This window comes from Chrysoperla carnea, chromosome 1 (assembly GCF_905475395.1).
Source record: "Chrysoperla carnea chromosome 1, inChrCarn1.1, whole genome shotgun sequence".
Classification (NCBI taxonomy): domain Eukaryota; kingdom Metazoa; phylum Arthropoda; class Insecta; order Neuroptera; family Chrysopidae; genus Chrysoperla; species Chrysoperla carnea.
In genome coordinates this window covers 42,082,368-42,103,721 of record NC_058337.1, presented here as the reverse complement: position 1 = coordinate 42,103,721, position 21,354 = coordinate 42,082,368, and the positions used below count along the sequence as shown (strand labels likewise).

General features: G+C 27.8%; 1 protein-coding gene and 1 non-coding gene across 2 annotated transcripts; one reads left to right on the top strand and one right to left on the bottom strand.

Moving 5' to 3' along the window:
- Positions 1–569: 569 nt before the first annotated feature.
- LOC123302603 (AP-3 complex subunit delta) lies at positions 570–16,074 on the bottom strand. The gene is made up of 14 exons (XM_044885618.1): positions 15,883–16,074; positions 15,723–15,818; positions 11,150–11,419; positions 9,817–10,086; positions 9,107–9,180; positions 7,084–7,232; positions 6,494–6,841; positions 3,953–4,751; positions 2,847–3,021; positions 2,630–2,780; positions 2,164–2,509; positions 1,724–1,892; positions 740–853; positions 570–662 (listed from the first exon to the last, which is right to left on the bottom strand). Exons 1-14 carry the CDS (start codon positions 15,976–15,978, stop codon positions 576–578), a joined length of 3,144 nt encoding a protein of 1,047 aa, XP_044741553.1. The 5' UTR covers positions 15,979–16,074; the 3' UTR covers positions 570–575.
- Positions 892–963, top strand: Trnaw-cca. Its single transcript has one exon. It is a non-coding gene; the product is annotated as a tRNA-Trp (tRNA).
- Positions 16,075–21,354: the final 5,280 nt, after the last annotated feature.

Below are 21,354 nucleotides of genomic sequence, written 5' to 3'. Positions count from 1 at the left end.
TAACTGGACTGGAAATTTTATTTCTTTTGATTGGTATAAATCAATAGGATGTGATAAGTAAAGACCCCAACAATTCAGTTATTTACTTAAGTGAATAAATCCTTATATGGTACTCGATAAGAATATTTTATATTCCAAGTTAAGCATTTTAAGATCGTTAGAACACCTTTTCTATACATACTTTTGTTTAAAGCATTCGCTCTCAACGTACATAATTTTTAACGCTTAATGTGGGTTAATTAATAAAAAACGTGTTGCTTGAAATGTACGATCAACAAAATGGTTATACAAAAAATCATACTTTGGAAAGAAATATTTCTAAAAATCAAGTTAGTTACAATTAACATTGGAGTTCATCGCATTGATGTCCCCGAGTTTACGTTTTTCAGCAACGCAAAATTCATTTTTCCATTTAAAATTTTATGTGTTTAATTTGTGATACATTTAACGAGCTTGTGGAAAAAGAAACATCATCTGAATAAAATAAAACAAAGGTAATTGATTTTAAATTAAATTATAATATTATTCAGTTAATAATAATTTATTATAAAATATATGCAATATAATAATTGATTTTATAATTCTTGAAATTCTTTACTGGGTGTTGATATTCCAATTGCTTCTTCATATTCAACTTTTTTTATTTTCTTCTTTCGACTTGACTGCAAACAAACATTATCAAAAATTATAAAATAAAATCTAAATGAAGAGCAGACTTTATGTATATTAATTATCTTACTTCAATATTTTTATCGGTTGATTTACTACTCTTTTTAGTTTTTGAGGATTTCTTTGAAGGTCTTTCAACTTCCATCAAATCATTATCCTTACTTTTACTACTTTTTTTGCTACTCTGTAATCGAAACAAATACTTTATTATCTTTAACAAGTGACTCCGTGGCGCAACGGTAGCGCGTCTGACTCCAGATCAGAAGGTTGCGTGTTCAAATCACGTCGGGGTCAATTGATACTTTATTTTACCAGATACATTATCATATTACAAAAAAAATAATTGTGTCGAGTTTTCATTAAGTCATTTATATCTAAGATCTAAATGTTATTTAAATAGAAAATGTTAAATCTATGATTTTTCGTTGTAATTTTAAAATACACTTTTGGTACTTTGACATTTAATATAATTTTAGGCAGTGAATCATAACTATGTTTTTATCAAGAAAGTTTGCTTTCATGAACATAAAAAAATATAGATCTATAAATTTTCATTATATTCGAAATATTTGTAAAGGTTGTTCTAATTCGAATAAAAAAATATTCTTGATTCACTGCCTTGATTTTTTTTTTCATTTTTATATTATTTAATTTGTTTAACTCCAGAAATTATAAAGCATAATTCTTATTATTTATGAAGTATTATTTATTGACTTTTAGCGTGTTACTTAACTTAAAAATAAGTTACGGAATTTTCCCACTTGTCATAGCATGGAAAAACATTTGCTAAATATTAAAAAATTGAATGAAATTAAAGAAAATAGACTAAACCCTAAATTTGGTATATGCGGTATTCTTTAATGGACATCACGGTTATTATCAAATGTATCTTTCCTTATTTTCTAGGCTAAGACCTGCAAAAGCCTAACGATACGGGCTATAATAAAGGTAGATTCAAATTTAAGAAACTGATCTGGTCATATTACTTTGTGTTATTTCATTTATCATATCGCTTATGAGAAAGAATATTATTATCAAATTTTTAAATAAATACCTTTTTTCGTAGCGTGATTTTCTGTTCATGCTTAACATTATGCTCATCAGTCGTTGTGATTGTATTGTGACGCAATTTATTTGATTTTGATTTGCTATGTTCTTTTGATGATTTATCTCGAACACGATGATGTTGTAAGGATGGTAATACTTCATCATCCCTTAATGGACTATAAAATATACGAAACCCATATAAAATATTAATAAAATACAGTACAGTACAGTTTAAACTTTAAAGCATAATCCAGAATAATACAAAATTAATAGCGTTAGAAAAAACAGTTTAGAGGTTAAAGGAAGTTTACTAAGCGATAACCTTGACTTTCAAGATCATTAAAAAGATAACTCTAAATTGGAAACTTGTTTCTTATAAAAAGCTCAAAAACTTTTGTCCCTAACTTTTTTTCTTCGCTTACAATACATTACTAATAAGTTACTTACATGTCTAAATCAATATCAAGTGCCCTATGCGGATCATTGACATCAACGTCTTGAATATCATCAGTGTCACTCAGTGTTGCACCTTCAGGCATTTCAATTGTTGTATTTACTAAGTGTGGATTTATTGAATTTGAATTTGCATAATTATCATTATCATCACTATTGTTTTCATCATCATTCTCATCAGAACTACTTAATGTTGATTTCATTAATTCACCGCCATCTTCACTATTTTTATGTCGATGCTTTTTATGTTTACGTTTCGATTCCTTCTTCTTTGATTTTGATTTCGATTTTGATTTGTTTAATTTATCTAATTGTAAATATTTGTCTGATTTCTTTGTTGCTATAAAATTCAATTCAATATATTGTATCAATTTATTTAATTTTAAAAAAATATTCACTATTTTGTCCAAAAATTTGGAGAATTTATCGAACAACGAATTAATACATTAAAAAATCATACCTGTGATTTGTAATGGTACACTTAAGTCAATTTCAGCCACTGGTGGTACATTATTAAAGCTATCGAAGTTTTGATACTGTTTGGATGATTTAGATGATCCTTTCAAATAATTTGGATTTAACATTTGTTCTATTTTTCTAGCTTCGCGAACCTTATAAAAAATTAATGGTAATAAATAACAAAAAAAATTACTGTTAAAAAAATTATTAAACCATACTTTTTCAATTTCTTCTGGTGTTGGTTCCGGTTGTTGATTACGTTCATTTTGATAAAATTTATTTTCAACTTTGTTTTTTATAAATATGCCATCTGTTGCTATACCATCATCTGTACTATTGTCATCGCTATCTGATTCTGATGGTGGATCATTTATCCATGTATCCAAATCCAGGCTAAAATAATCAAGAATATAAAAATGACATACCTTGTGTAACTCACACACACGACTGTAAATACAGTTAATTTTTTCTTCAGAAGATACACATCATGTTCAACATGGGAAAAAGGTACTTGCACGTTCGAAAGAAACAATATATCTGGAAGTGGTATTGGTAAAGAAAAAACTTGGAAAACAAACGTGAAGAAAAAAAGAAAGGAGCTTAAAAGTATTCCGAAGAAAATGAGTTTTACAGCTACCGAAGAAGCCTTTTTCTGGTTTCCATTATTAGAAAATTAAACAGAAAAAGTATCCATCGAAGTAAAAAACAACACAGGTTTGCAATTCTAAATAGGGAACATTTATGAAATTTAAATTTGGTTCAAATATTTTTCTTCCGTAACTTTAATTTCATCTAACTGGACTGGCTGGACATTTCATCTAAACCATTATTTTAGTAATTAATATATTTTTAATTACTTAAAATTAATTAATAAAAGTACAAATTCAGTGAGGGCATTTAAAAATTATTAAAACGGAAATTCAGTTTTTTATACGTACGTGACATCATAATACGGGCTTGTCAAATTTGTTGACATACTGTATGATATTAATTACTTACATTTTATATGGTATTTCATTAAATTATACTATTCTACGGCTTTTTATTAGAAAACTTAATACAAGTTTGGAATTGACAATTTAAGAGGAGTTTTTTTTTTTTATTAATACTACACTAAATAGTTATTCTCGATAGTAAATTTTAAGAAATATTATTATATCCCTTTATAACGGAAAGAATTTTTCCGAATTTTCTAGTAAGTCATTATATCTCCGGAGAACGTCTTAATTGAAGCATTTATCAATAATACATACATTTTACGATTTTTAATCGCATTTAACGATTAATAATCTACTAAATAAAATATAAAAAAATCTATACATACCCATCTGGTATAGGTACTTTACGTTGAGCTTTAGCAGCCACTGGCATTAATTCACCATCAAATAATTGTAAAATTTCATTTAAAAATGATTGATGTTCTTTTAAAGCTTGTTCATCCACAATATCATTCTCTTGTTTGAATTCATCCTTCGGAGTATTTTCAGTCATAAATTCTTCATCGGTATTTGATGTTAATATATCAACATTATTTTGTGTTGTATTATTATTATCAGACATTGGTATAATTTTATTTACATAAGTTTGATAATGTTTTAAAATAATTTTTAACAATTGTAATGATGATTCAGCACGTTCTTGTACTTCTAAATCACTATTAATACGATAATCATTAAATAAATGATCAATAACCATGTTAATTAATTCAAATATTCGATCATAAGATGATAATTGATTAATAGTTTTTTGTTCAACAATTTCTAAATGATATTTATTAATTAAATATATTGTTAATTTTAATATATTATGTACAAATATTGCTTGTATATGTCCTGGTAAACATTTATATTTTAACATTGTTTGTAATGTTAATTCTGGTGTATTTAATTCGGATGCAAATTCACCACATATCCATACAGCTGCATATAACACTTCGATAATTGTTGAGTTGTTATTGTTTATTGTTGATGATGTTGTTGTTGTTGTTGATGTTATATTGTTGTAGATTGTTTGATTGTTTATTGATATTATTTCTAATAATTGTGACATTTCATTTACAGCAAATTTTCTAATTGCTTGTACACGAATTGTGACATCCAATAATTGGCTTGCAATTGCGTTACCTTTAATATTAATATACAAATAACGTTAATATAATTATTATTTATCATTATCGCATTGAACAATGGCGTATTTAGGTTCAAAGCCGCTCCGAGCTATTTAAATTGGCCGACATATTGGCTTTGGTTATCGCAATTATACATATACATATATATTATTTATTAAATAATCAAAAAAATATCAATTCACTTGCATTTAATCATTTAGTTAAATAGAATAATTATTACTGAATTTACATATTTTTCAGTTATAATTATCATCATATAATTTAGTTTAAAATTTTTCTTCGGGTTTCTGTGTTTCATATCATTCTAGACTACATTCTATTGACAGCAAAGCTAATGAATTTAATCGAGTTTGTGGTACAAAGGAAATAACTTTTCTTTCAACGTAATATAGAAAAGGAATTATTATATCTTATGTCCGTACAAATCTTCAAAATGTAAGCACTCATTTCCGCAATTTGTGACATCAGCAGGAAAATCACTTTTACATAATAGAGTAAAAAATAGTCTTAAAAAAATTAACTGTTCAATTTTTGAGAATTTTTTTCATTTTTTGGTATGTGAAAAAAATTATTTTTGTCATTCTGGGAATTAGCCGTTACGTAAATACACTTCTGGCATTGAATGACCAAAAATGCCAGAGATTTAAGAAATGTTAGTTTTATGTAATTTCAACACTCAAAAGTAAAGAAGTGAAATACCGGAGCTGTCATAATATTCGCCTTAGGAAAAACGTCACTGAAAGGCTTCTGCCCTTTTAAAAATCTATTCAAAAATCGGAAACTACATGAATAGAATTTCCTTCTTGTGAATAATACTGAGACATAAAACTATATCTCACTTCTTTCATTGAGTAGGATTTTTTTTTTTTTTTTTTGGTATGTCTTTAAGAGTATGATACAATTATTGAGTAAATTTTATCCTCAGGCGAAAATTACGTCAAATTGAATGGCTCGCAGACGTGTATTATTACCAATATTGAACTTTGATTCACCATATCTCATATACGAGAGTTTTTAAAATAAGACTGTGCTTGTGAGTAAGAACTATCAGAACCCATAGTTTCGGAAATTTTAATACAAATTTTTGTTACATATAAAAACTGAAGGGTCCGTTATTTTAAAAGAGAGATATAAATTTAAAAGGATGCGGAGCCCCTCACTCCCGGAGTTTCCCATTTTTAAAAGCTTCTTAATCGCGAATATATGTTTTTATGAACATCCTTTATAAGTAGATAAAATTTTTAACAGTGCTTACGGAGCTAAATTTTTTTATTTAAACTGTTAAATTCTGTATTTTTAACATAAAAGCCCCATATTCACCAATTTAAAATGGATGTTTTACTATATATGAAAGGTAATTTTTTGTGTGCTTTGTTTGGAAAACGAACTCTAATAATTTTCAATAGCTAATACATATTCATGTTTTTGTCTTTGCCATTTATGACTTTTATCAAAATGATAAACAAGGACAAGTTTTAGGGGTTTTGTCTCAAGTATTATCGTACATTCACTTAAAAAAAAACGCGATATGTCACTACCATTTAATTTTGAGAGGACAAAGAGTAAAAGTAACAACACTTTCATTTTTTTTTTAAATTGGTAGTATGCAGACACGTTTTCTTAAAATTTCAAAATGAAAAAAAAATCTACCAAGAACCAAAACTGATAAGAATTGTATGGGATTTTTTAGATGTAAATATATAAATAAGACGTTTATTATAAAATAATGCTACTTACCATGTTTTGATCCAAATTCCATTTGTGTTAATTCCACCAACACAGTTATATACCATTCAAAGTTTGTAATAAATTGATAACTATTTTGTGAACATATTTGAATAATTTTACGTAATAATTCATCCCTATATGTTGTACCCTCAGCTTTATCCATATGTAGCATCAATTTTTTAATAATTTCCATCAAATTCTTTTTACTAACCATACCATATAATAAATCTAATGCACGTAAACGTATACTCTCATCTTTATCATCTAAACATTGCATTATCAGATCTTTATGTGCTTGTACACTTTTTGGATGCGTTTTTAATATTTTTGACATTGCTAATAATCCTAAATATTTTACTACAAAAATAATTTATAATAAATAAACGTTTATTTATGATATTTCGTGAATACCGGCAAACCTGGATAAGCGAGAATTAGGTTGAAACACACTAGAAATGCCCAAACGAATTTTTGAGTTTTTATGGATAGTAATATAACTTTTGATAAGGTTTATGAACATAAAAAAACATATACAAAAATTCCAAAATAGACATCTTTCAGCTCGCTTATCCACATTTGACGGTTTTAAATATACATACAATTTTGATCAGAATCTTCAATAAGTATACGCAATTTCTGTACGCACAATTGAATACTAGCAGAATGATTTGGCATTCCTGTTGAAATACTTATTAATACAGCTATCACTGTGTTTATACACTCATATAATAAACTCATCGCTGAAGTACTAAAAAACAAAAATCATAGTAATAAATTGATGTGTGTATATATACTGAAACAGATCTGGAAAGTTTACCCAAAAATGAGTTTTATCATTTAAATGATACAATCGGGGCAAAACTATAAAAGAAGCTTTAATAGCTTACTTCTAATTAATACTTAGCACTCTAAATAATATATTATTCAAAATCAGTACATATCTTGAAATATCGTTTTTGGAATGCTTGTACATAATTTTTTAATTTCTCGGCTATAATAATGGATTACGTACTCACAAATCACAATAAATCATTTCTAACAAGCGAATTAAAAAAATACTTATCCAATATTTTAAATTTATTGTTTATATTATACTAGAGTTAACAAAAACCAAAATTAATGACCGTTTCATGTTGAGATATAATAACGCAAAGCTAATCAATTAAACAAAATTGATTAGCTTTGAGCTTTTTTTAACAAATAGAATGAAACGAAAAACTTACACAGAAGCCGGGACTCGAACCCGAGTCCTCCTGATATACCGGACTCGAACTGGGTTACCGGTCTAGGACGTAACCAATACCGTCTCTCCTATTAATAGGTTGGCTGATAAGTCCCCGGTCTGACACATAAATGGCGTCGCTAGTATTAAATGCATATTATTTTTATATAGTACCAACCTTCAAATGATTCGTGTCAAAATTTGACGTCTGTAAGTCAATTAGTTTGTGAGATAGAGCGTCTTTTGTGAAGCAACTTTTGTTATTGTGAAAAAAATGGAAAAAATGGAATTTCGTGTTTTGATAAAATACTGTTTTCTGAAGGGAAAAAATACAGTGGAAGCAAAAACTTGGCTTGATAATGAGTTTCCGGACTCTGTATTTTTTCCCTTCAGAAAACAGTATTTTATCAAAACACGAAATTCCATTTTTTCCATTTTTTTCACAATAACAAAAGTTGCTTCACAAAAGACGCTCTATCTCACAAACTAATTGACTTACAGACGTCAAATTTTGACACGAATCATTTGAAGGTTGGTACTATATAAAAATAATATGCATTTAATACTAGCGACGCCATTTATGTGTCAGACCGGGGACTTATCAGCCAACCTGTTATATGAGTGTCTACAATTATATATAACCTCTTCGTGTTCATTCCATTTGTATGCTTGTGTATACAGAAAACACACACAAACGTTATCGTACTAATATACATAGTCATATATATTACATATTTTTATTATGAGGTTACATATAATTGTAGTCATTCATATAACAGGAGTGATGGAGTTGGTTATGTTCTAGATCGGATATCTAAAGGATCTGGGTTCGAGTCTCGGCTTCTGTGTAACTTTTTCGTTTCTTTCTATTTGTTCAAATGAAATTAAGTAATGGCGTTTTCCATTGAAGTTTATAGTCTCACTCTCATATGTTAAGTGGTATAATGTGTTAATATAACAAAAGTTATTAAAAGTATCATGTATGAGAGACTTTGACTTATAAAGTACACAACAAATTTGGAAAAAATGTAAAAAGTTTAGTTTCATAATAAAAATAAGAAACGACTATAGTTAAAGTATTGTTGATTGAAGAGAGATATCTATATTAACAGTATTGTAAACAACACTTCGTACACAACACATAATGCATGAGAAATAGTTACGCGGTATTGTAAAGTTAAAAACAACACATTATTTGACGACGAGCATGTTATACTCTTACCATGAATATAAACCAAAACTTTTTTACAATATTTTTAAATTTTTAATACGTCCACTTCCCGAGGGATTGAGATATTGTTTGGCTTAATTATCTATTATTACAACTAATTATAGAATCTGCCCTATAATTACATATTATAATCTAATTATCTAGCAATTTTAAATAATATTATTATTACCTGTGAATTAAATTTGTTAAGGGTTCTATTAATTTTTTACCAAGCCTAGGTTCTAGCGGCGTTAAGGCACCAAACTACAACATAAAATATACACATATAAACATAAACAAAATTTTTACACTATACCTCACAATGATTTGTAACAATGGATCAGTTAATTTTCGTCCAATTTTTGGTTCAATATATGTTAAGGATGCAAACTTAATTTTTAAACAAAAATTTAGTTTTGATTTACATTAGAGCTAGATTTGACAACTCTTGATTCAGAAACTTGACTGCTTATAATCGAAATACATATAAAGCTATTAATATAATTAATAGCTCGAGACGTCCTAGGACAATACCAAGTCGTAGGGCTTATAAGAGTACATATATATCGATAATTTTTTTTTCTTTAAAAAAGAATAAATGGTCGATGTATGAGCTACTGGTGTACTAACTAAAAACTCAGTCAATCGTTCTCTAAAAAAACAAAATCATTTGAGAGATTAATCGCGTTTTGTTATCCAATAACATAGTTTACATCGACAATATATACTTTCCTAAAGAAAGAAATAGATTCGCGATACATGGAGTTCCAAATGTATAGAGATCGTTCAGTTTGTTCTTTAAACAAAATCATATGACCCACTTTATACAGCTATGAATCCCTTTCTAAATCAAAGTTGTCCAATAATGTAAATAATAATTACTAAATTAAATAAACTTACTAATTTAATAATTTTAATAAGCATCCAATTATTTGTTGATGTTGTCATTAATTTAAAAAACACTGGCGCTAAACTTAAATAATTTTTTGGATTTTTTCTAGCTAATTCGCACACAACATTCACCGCTGCCGATTGAACACCTGGATCCGGATCCTCTAATTTTTCTTTCAAACGTGGAAATGCTGGACGTAATGCTTCTGGATATTTTAAAAATACTTTGTACATCATTAATACAGCTTTTTTACGCACATATGGTTTTGTTGAAGTTAGCTAAATTAATTAAAAATAAAATATTTATTATTATTTATCTTTTTATTTAAGTATTTTGTCAAAAAAAGATCTGGAATAATGATAGTAATTAACAATGAAAGGGATACCGCAAATGGATTCCTATCACCTGAAGTTGATAGTCCTTTGTCTCTTCCTTCAGAACTTATCTGAAGACAAAGACGTCTCACGGTAACAGGTGTTGTTATATACAAATAAATCAACCAGATTCCGTCGAGAAGAGATGGAGAAAACCCTATGCTGGACCCAGGATAGACGGGTCCAAAAATTTCGAGCCCATGATAATTATATAAAAAATTTTAAACACTATGTAGTATCCAAACGGAGGTCGAAGTCGATTAATCAGCTATCATTACAAACTTCAGCCAAAATCAAAACCGAAGCAAAAAGCTCTAAGAAATTTTGTTCAAGATTGGCTACAATTATTATGCCTTGCAATTTATCGAAGGTTTTGTCGAAGGTGATTTTTTTGGCCAAAGCTTCGATCGGACACCATAACTATATATAAAGTTAACGCCATCTGTAAATTTTGTTTACAGCAGCTGGTTAAATCAGTACACCTCGTCAGGTTTTTTCGAGAAAATTAGTGCCACAAATAGACCTCTTACGCTATGCTAAATCACATCAATTCTGATCTCATTTTAATGGAACATATTATTCCGATTTTGTATTCTTTAAAATTTAAATATACTCATTAAAATGCTTAAAATACAATAATCCATGTTTTAATCCCCCAGTATTAGTGACGCGAGCTACTATACAAATAAAATAAAATGATATCGATAAAAACCATCAAAAACGGCACAAAAGGGCTTGTGGAACAAAAGATCATGAATTTTTCAAGGCAATATATCAGCAACCAAAGCTATCAGAAGGCGTTGAAGACTTTACCCAAAAGCGTCCATAAACAGAGTTTCGAAGATTTAAAAAAAACGATGGTCTATTAATCAAATAAGTGGGAACTTTGCAGGCCAAACAGGTAATTCGGTACTTTTTGATAGAGTAATATATTAAAACATAAAAAAAGGATTTAAAAAATACTTACTAATGTCATAATATCATTTGCTAGATCTCTTGCTAAATCAGTACTAATAAAACAACTTAAACCATTCAATGCTAATCCAGCATCATATTGATTCTGAGAATTCAAATCTTTACGAATCATATTTGTAGTTAACATTAATAACTCATTATCAGAATGAAATGCTTGACTTGCTGCCAAATAGCCAATACGTTTGAAGGTAAATTTATTCGAGCTCATCACTTCAATGATATTGAAACCAGCCCATGATATATCATAGCCCAACATTTCTAGCTATAATTTAAAAATTACATCTTAATTTAAAAACATACATTTTTTGATCATATTTCCAAAGAGATTTCTTTATATTGGTACCATTTCAAAATTTTTGCTTCTAAATATGAGTTTCAAATATACAAAATATCCGATGAAAGTATCCGGTAGCAAATGTGAAATTTTAAATGAAAATCCATTAATACAAAATAAGGATTAAAAAATTTCAAAAGACACGAAAAAATTTAACCAAATGCCAGATTGTTATTATCCGATTTATAATTCTCGCATGAAAGATGGAATTTCGTGTAAGTTTTGGGGGTTTTGCATCATTTTTCTCTTCCGCAAAAAGAATTTGATTTTTGTAATTTTAAAATTTTTATATTTTTTATTTTACAAATATACATTTTATCTGTCCACTATTCTGCCTCCCTGGCTCACTATCTGGCGACATCCTTGGTCATTACTAAAAATGTTAGACACCATAAGCATTTACGAATGGTTTTTTATGATCATAACTCATTTGTGATAACATAAAGGCATATATAAACATATTTAAATGGTTTTAAAAATCTAGCACTATCTTCCGGTTTACTTGTGGTATCATTAAATTGAAATCGTATCAACATACAAAAATAAATTATATAGAATATGATTCAAGAGAAAACTTTGCTTTACAAATTACAAGGAATTATTTGTAGGAATATCAATTAAGTAAACAGCATAAAAACATAACATTTTCCATTATAAAAACTGAAAATCAAATTCAATTTTTTGTTGAAAATTTGTCAAATACACTTGATTAGAAAAATTGTACCCAATTCTCTCGCTTTAGTTTATAAATTATACTGAAGTGTATCTACTTGATCATAAGTATAATTCCAGTATTGTTTGAAATGTCTTACTCAAGTGCAAATCGCTTGAGGTTTGAAGAAGCTCTATTTAGCTCTATAGGTGCTCTTGTTTACATCGAAATAATTTCAATCTTTTTAGATCTTACTCAGATTTAAACTACACATGAGCCGTAATGTTTTATCAAATTATCGGAACTGATTTCAATATCGTTAATAAATTAGCTAGTTGCGCTACAGCCCATGGCGTCAAAAAAAATTTGTTTTTAAAACAGCAGTTAATTTTAATACAAATTTCGAAAAAGAGTGCTTACATTTTCGAGGGTTTCTGCAGACTTAAGAAATAGTTCCTACCACAGCCTTACAATTATGTGAAATAAATGACAACAAGGGCGTCCAATACATTTATCCGTAGGTACATAAACAGCGGGCTGCGAATAGTTTTGAACGGTCTTTTTCTGTACTACGTCGAATCAAAAGTTATCTTCTTAGTACTACGTCACAAACTCGAAAATTCATTAGCTTTACAGTCTATAGAAATTACTCTGATTCATTCGCTTCACAGCTGTCCCGAAGAAAAATTTTAACTAAATCATACTTATAATTATAACTTAAAAATATGTAAACTCAGCAATAAATGTTTTATTTAACTAAATGTACGAGTATTGATATTTTTTATTATTTAATAAATAATATATATAAGTATAATTGCGATAACCAAATCCAATAGGTTGGCCTATTTAAATTGTCCAGGACGGCTTTCATCCTTAATACGCCACTGTATAACTGATAGTCCCTGATTCTAATAGTTCTCATATGGATCATTATTCATTCTGTTAAAACATATCTCAATACGCCGCCTCTGGTTGCGGTATAAACTTATTTCTCATATTTAAGCATATTGTGTTATTTCGACAACTTCTTCAAATGCTGTCTGTAAGCTTCAAGTGCCAAAGTTCTATTTAAACAAGTAAAAATAAACAATTAACTGAGTTAATTGTTGAAATACCATGCATAGCCAGTGTTGATGACTCTATCTCCATTACACATACATACATGCCACACATAATTACATGTCAGACATAATACATAACTGATATTCCCATAATTACATACTATACAATTTACGCCTAATTTGCGCCCCCACGGGTAAACAGTGATATTTACGAAAAAATGTTTCAAACAAAAGTTTTTTTTTATAAGGAATATTTTTTACATTTAAACTTTTGTTCTATCTATAACGGTTTACAAGATGGGTCCTACGGACCCAAGACCCAAATGACCTATGTTGCTCATTTACGAACTTGACCTCACTGTTTACGTCTTTAGTACGCTATAAAAATTTCAGCTTGATATCTCTTTTCGTTTTTGAGTAATCGTGATGACAGACAGACAGTCAGACAACCGGAAATGGACTAATTAGGTGATTTTATGAACACCTATACCAAAATTTTTTGCTTAGCATCAATATTTTTAAGCGGTACAAACTTGGGACTAAACTTAATATACCTTGCATATTACATATATGCATGGTATAAAAATTAAAAAAAAAAAGTTGACCCCTTGAAGGAATACCAATATAAAAATTATATATGCTGTATTTTCCTTAGCCCCTTAAAATGAGCCGATACGTGTTTTATTAATCACCTGTATATTACTTATACGAATTTAAGCAATCATAAAAGATTTTTCAAGTACCGTATTGAATGTAGCCTACGCAAACTAAACTATTATTATTCCATAATTAAATGTTTAGTCATCAATTATAAGATTAATTGTAATATAATACTTTGAATAAGTATTTATCAAATTTAATTGTTTTAAATATTTCAATCATAACGTTATAAAGGTCCATTTAATTTTTCCCTCTATATAATGCATGTTGCAAAAATTATATTAGTTTTATAAAACTCGGTTGATTTGTGTTGAATAAATTTTTCGACACTTTTTCCTCATTTATTCAATAATTATTTTAAAATAAAAAAGAAAGCAAATGAAAACAAACAATTGACTGAATTAATTGTTGAAATATCCTGTATAGAAAGTATTGAATGTCATCAGTGCTTTTTAACGCATTATAAAAATTTTAAAAACCAACACAATTATGGCGGCTTTTCGGCAGTCATTTCTTTTGGTTTTCAAAAATTTAGAAAGTATTTTCTATAAATTTTTTCCGTTTTTCGAGAATTTTTCGCAAGACTACTAGTTCAAGCTATCTGCAAATTTTCAACTTTGTCTTTTAAAGTTTTGGAGAAATTGGATAACAAATTTTTGTCCTTATTTGCGCCGTCGCGGGTAAACAATTATGTTTACGAAAAAATGTTTCAAACAAAAATTGTTTATTTTTTAGTTATTTATTTATTTAAGGAACATTTTTTACATTTAATTTTTTGTTCTAGCTCTAACGGTTTACAAGATCCAATTGATCTATGTTGCTCATTTACGAACTATAACTCACTTTTTACGTCCTAGGCACACTATAAAAATTTCGGAGAAGCGGAAATGGACTAATTTGATGATTTTATGAACACATATAAAAAAATTTGGTTCGTATCATCAATATTTCTAAGCGTTAAAAATTTGGGACTAAAATTAGTATACCTTGATATATATTTCATATATACAGGGTATAATAACTTTAATTCCGACCACACAATCAATAGCTTATTTTTATTGGGTGTAGAACATAGCTGGTTCAATCAATAATAGGTTAATTATCAATACAAGCGGTGCTCCATGTCGCCTAGAGATAGATCCGTTATAAATTACCTGATCGCTCATGTGGACGAAATGCGCCCAATATTTACTACAAAACGCTTTAGTGTATCTAAAGTAACTATTAATCACCCCATTTAAAATAATTTTAGAACTTAAAAATATGGCACTTTCAGGTTTCGTAAAGTGTTTTGTGGGAAAAAAATTATGATATAATATAATACCTAACAGAGAGAAAAATTTGCTGTTTTCTACATTTAGAAAAAAGCATTGCAACAGAGTAATTCTGAGGTTTTATTCAGATTCAGCTTGATTTTACGAATTAAATACAATTCAGCAGTAAAATCAAACTTTGAGGGAAATTTTAATCGATAATTGAAACTTGGGATTTCCTTAGCTCTGAATGCTAAACTTTTACTTTACGTTTATTATCATATGGATTATTTATAATGTTACAATTACTATCATAAAAATGTAAGACTTTTCGAAATATTTACAGAGTGTTCTCAAAACTTCACATACGTACTATTATCTCTATCGATCAGTAGAAATTGGGAAAATCCCAGGAATCATCAATATATTAACCATTCGTTTGAAAAATAACTTATTAAATGTTTATTGAAAAACAATATTGTAGAATTAAAAGACTTGAAAAGATAAATGGGACAATTTCCCTACCAATAATTGATTGAATTACTATTTAAAATATGCATATTTTCTCTTGAATCATTTCTATTAAAAGTAATAAAGACACATACATATGTTAATTTCGCAACTGCATTACTTTTAACAGCAATATTTTCTTGCCGTAATTCAATTTTAATTTCTTCGATGCATTGAGCAATAAACTTTGCCTAAATCAAAAATAATATTTTATTGATATATTTTTATAATTGGATTTAGTTGGATAATTCTTACCTCATTCTCTTTATTATTTCGTATTCCCCGAACTAAATCTGCTAAATTTTTATCAAACATTCGTTCGAAATTACCTTTTACTTTTTTAAGGGCCATTTTGTTAAAAATATCTTAAACACTGGATTTTAAATAAACAAGTAGTAAATAAACATTTTTAATTATTTAAAAACTTAAAAGTTAAAACTAGGTTGAATATGATGTACACACACCAGTTTATAAGTTAATATGTATATGTTTTATACAACTTTTATTGGTAAAATATTTATTTATAAAATTGTTTATTATGATTTAAATAAATAATAATTAAAAAATTTCGATTATTTGTGTGTATTTAACATTTATAAACACACACATTAGCGGTATTTTTAATAAATTCTAATAACATGCCTTACGTCAAGTATTTTTGTCGTATTTTAACGAAAATATTCATAGAGGATATTCTGTTTCAAATGACAAACAAATGACGTGTACTGACATATATACATATAAAATGTTTTCAGATTTACATCGAATATCATCGGCGTAAAATGACATTTCTAGTGTTTCTTTCTAACCATAGATACAAATATGTATAGGCTGCATTCAGACCAACTCAGAAAAATAAGCACTTAAACTTTGATCTAATGATTTTAATTTTCATTTTGACTAAATTACTGCTAATTCTGAACACCACTTACCTTACCTGTATAATTGCAATATTGTGTTTGACTTTGACAAAAAATTAAAATTTTATAAAATTAAAACCATATTTAGAGAGCATTTCGGTCTTCTTTTCTTCAGTTAAAAATTTCCAAACGTTCCTAAAAAATGATAATGATTTTAGGAATATTTTGAATTTATCCATTTGGACAGCTATTTTTATACTTTCTATGATGCTAAAATCTCCCCGCATGGTTGTTAGTGCTACCTAATTACTTAGTAAGGAATTATAATTGATTAAGAAAATTTAAGCTATAAAAATCGTGAGTTTTATTACATTTCTTGGTCAAAGTTGTTCAGAAAAATGCAAACTCTCGTTTAAAAAAAGTTGTGTCTCCGAATATGGCCAATCAAATGATGCAACCACAGACTACCCTCTACCCTCCATACTATAGTCTGAAATAATTGAACCGTTAATTTGGGACAAATTTGATCAATCACACTAAAATCTATTTAATTTATCTGGCTCGATCTTCTAGTTCTACTTTATATTTAGCAAAATTATAAATTAGAATCAATTAAATATTGCAATTAGGTTCGAAAATGCACTTTTAAGTTTCCAAGGTTGATCTCGTTTAGTTGATTTTAGTATAGTACTGCTAGTCGAAAAAAAATATCCGGACAAACATAGGAGAAAAGGTAGAAACGACGTCTAGATTAATCGGATGTTTATCGAAGTCTAATTTAAGTATTTTTCAAAAAAATAATGGAGAACAAACACGCGGATGCTTACAAACAATACGATAAGAATTGACATTTCTGAGTCGGGGGCCATCTTTAATACTCGTAAAACATCGGATTAACCTGAACGTTATTTCACTTACTTCTAGTCATAGTGAAATCGACTGATTGCAGCGGATGCGTGCGCACCACACACATAATATTTCCATTTGTATTTATATGTTATATGGTTTTGTTATTTTAGTGATTACTTAGTTCGAATCCAGCAGCAGTTATACTTTTTTTTTTCTAATTTTTTATCAAATGTTACTCTATTAGATAATTAATTACGAGTTGGTTAAGTTGAGTTTGTCGAGTATAGAGGAGTTGATAGGGTTCTGAAGTTTTTAGCCCTTGCGTTCAAAAAACTATATATAAAAGATCAAATTTTTTACATGCATATATTTATATATTTAAAAGATATGCGATGCACGCATCCTCCGCAGGTAAGTGATATTGCTGCAGCTAGAAGTAAGTGTTATTTCTTCCTTCTAAATGTCAAAAATGGCTTATATTGGACATGCTTTCGCCATCCGACATCCAAAAGACGTCTTCTTACTTAAATTGTAGAATAGGATTATGCTCTTTTAGGGTCCACATTCCTAATGAAATTAATATAGAGAGATCTAAATAGAGCTAGGCATCACCCTTTCTATCTTGAATTCACTACATCTAGCTCTAGAAGAAATCTAGCAATAGAGCATACACACAGCGAACTAATCCCGCATTAAAAAATGTTGTGAAAAATTCGAACGGATTAAGTTTATTACCCATTTGCCTGTTGAACTCCGTTCAAGAGGACAATTATAATATCTACATGCTACACAATATACTAACGACTTAAAAGAATATGAGTAAAAGCTTTTCTCCTCTGTCACCTGTATGTGAATATAAATGAATGTTCCAGGCGTTTTAAAACCTTTTCCTTTAAAAAGTGATTTTAATTTTTGTAAGTAATAAAAACAAATACATATTGCCAAGTTCACTTCAATTTTATTTTGTAGCGCATTTCCTAATTTCGTTATTCAGATAAATAATACCATAATTGGAAATTGACATTAGAACTAGAAGAAATGTTGATTGCAAGATTTGTATTAGACAGAAAACAAAACAAATTAAAAAAAGTTTAAAAATTGAAATTTTGTGAACAGATTTACCTACTTGGTACAATACAGACTACAGATTTAGCGCTAAAGTTAACAAATTTAGCAACTAAATACTATATGATTTTTTAAATAGTGTTAGTTTAGTATTCGCTACTTGCGGCGTCAGCTCCATTCTACACCCAACGGATACAATTGCCAACAAAGTTTAATTTTTTTATTAAGTTTAGTCCCAAGTTTGTAACGCCTAGAAATATTGATGCTAAAAACAAAATTTTGGTATAGGTGTTCATAAAATCACCTAATGGATCAATTTTCGTATGCCCGTCTATCATAACTAAAAAACAAAAAGAGTTATCGAACTGAAATTTTTATAGCGTGCTCAGGACGTAAAAAGCGACTTTGAGTTCGTAAACGAGCAATATCGGTCAAGTGGGTCAGATAGGACAAAAAAAAATGTTCCTCAGCTAAAAATTTTACCACTTTTGTTAAAAACATTTGTTGTAAATATCTTTGTTTTTCCGTGCGGGTCCAAATTAGAGCAAAAAATAAGATATTTATATCTATTTTTTCAAAAACTACGAGACAGAATTGAGAATTTTTTAGGTAGCTACAAATAGTTAGCCCAGTCCAATTTTATATAGATACCCAAGACGAAAAAAATTGCTCATTTTGTAAGACGAAAGTTGTATAATGACAGACAATATTCTTTTAAAATTGACTGAAAGCAACTGCGGGATTCATTAATGCAGGATTTTTTTATAAAATACACAAGAAAAGAAAACGAAATAACATGAATTTTCTAATTTATGTAATTTTTTATTTATTATTTTTAATTTTATAGAATTCCTCCATTAAAACCTTTAGGAACAAAAAAAATCCGTTATGTGTTTTTCAGTCTTAAAATAGTTATTTTCGAGTTGTAGTTTTTAAAAACTTGTATGATCTATGTTTATTTTTTTTAATTTTAAATTTTATTTTAAATATTTACCTTTTTTTTAATAATTATTTATATTAAATTAAATTATATAATACAGTTGTTAACTTATCTATTATATATTAATTATTTTATTATGCATGTATTTTTTTTGTTTAATTATTTTTAAATGTATAATTGTATATAAGTAATAATGTACTTGTGTTTATATATTGAATGTGTGTAATATATATAATTGTAATTAAAATTGTTCTTTATTTAAATTAATATTCATCCAATTAATTACATTTATTTATGTACAAAGTAGCAACATTATTAAGAACGAAAGCCAAAATAAAATAAAAAAATAATCATATCGCACGTAAACAAACATTCCTAATTAACTTGACATTTATTAAGAAGTTTAAATATTTATCCACCATTTTATTTATTCAGTTTAATATTAATTACCTAGTGAAATTTTAATTAATATTAAACTTAGATAAAGGGATCTAAATTGTTTACCTGTTAAAACTTCTAAAAGAACGACTAAGTGGATTCTTATTTAATTTTCACCAAGAAATTAATCATTTTTCGGTAATTTCTTGTACGATTCAAGAAAATTGATGAAAATATTTGATTCAACTATAAATTTTATTAAATCTACAGGAAGACACATAATGAATCTTTTAGTTGCGATTCATTAAAACTTTTTTTTTAATTAAAAAAAATTTTATTTCGATATTTTGTAAAAACACTTGAGTAATTTTTACGACATAATACACAATTATAAAACGTGCCAAAATCGTTGAACTTTATTTTAATAATATTATGGTTTAAATAAAAAAAATTATAAAGAATTCAAACTAAAATTTTCATTTTGTGCCACCTTGTATAATTTAAATAAATTTAAAACTAAAAAAAAGTTTCAAAGTTAAAAGAGTTGACTATAAACAAGTGAATATCGATTGAGCTATTTTCGGATAGTTTTAACACATTTGTTTTAGAATATTTTTTCAATTTTTCAAGCTTCGAGATTTTACTTTAAATTTAAATAATAGCTTCATTAAGGTAACATGTTATTTAAATTAATCGGCGTTTTTTTTTACTCTGAGTGTATTAATCCGACAATTACCATGTTTCCATCGTTAATTTATTACAGAAGCAATTTTTTTTATATTTAATACTCAATTAACTCATTTGATCTCTCCATTAAAGTCAGACAGATTTATTGGTTTTATACATAGTGTAAAACTATAAAGCAAGCAGCGGTGATTCTTTTAGACGATAAAAACGCTTGTAAACACTTAAAAGAAGAATAGTTGCGCTAAATGTACATACGTAAGTATGTACCTGTGTCTTAGGTGATAATTTCTTAGCATATTTACGTAATAGGACAAAGATAGATAATTGTGTTCTGGTCTGATGATTTTTCAGTACATTCAGCAGTTGCTTTTTTGCTTTTAAAGGTTTTTGCAAATCATATATTAGTCATAAATGTATAATTTGAATATTGTAACTGATGGAAACTGGGGTTCATACGTCATTGTGTATTATGTTACATGTGAACAATTTCACATTGTTTTCTTCACATGACTATTGTAATTTTTTTTAATAATTATTTCTTCAATGTAAACAAAAGCAGTTTTTAAAATTTAGGTCACAATAAATAATATTAGGCACTCGCAAGTTTCAACTCTATCACTTTAAACTAAAAAAACATAGGTAGCTTAACCACCTAAAGAAAAATACAACCTACTTTATTAGGTACATTCCATTCAACGACCATGGGATCATGATATTTTGTTTTAATTGCATTAAAGTAACTGAAATAACATTACATCCGCAGTCGTTGCGGTCTTGATCGTTAAGTGGACCGTACACCTTATGTCTTTTCACGATCAAAACTGTTCTTGGTGTAAATAATTGAATCCCTATTATATGCCCTATTATATGGTTTGTAAATAAATATCATTTATATAAAAACATTTGCTCGAAAAATAAAATTTAAAGGTTTAAAATAAATAAAAATTT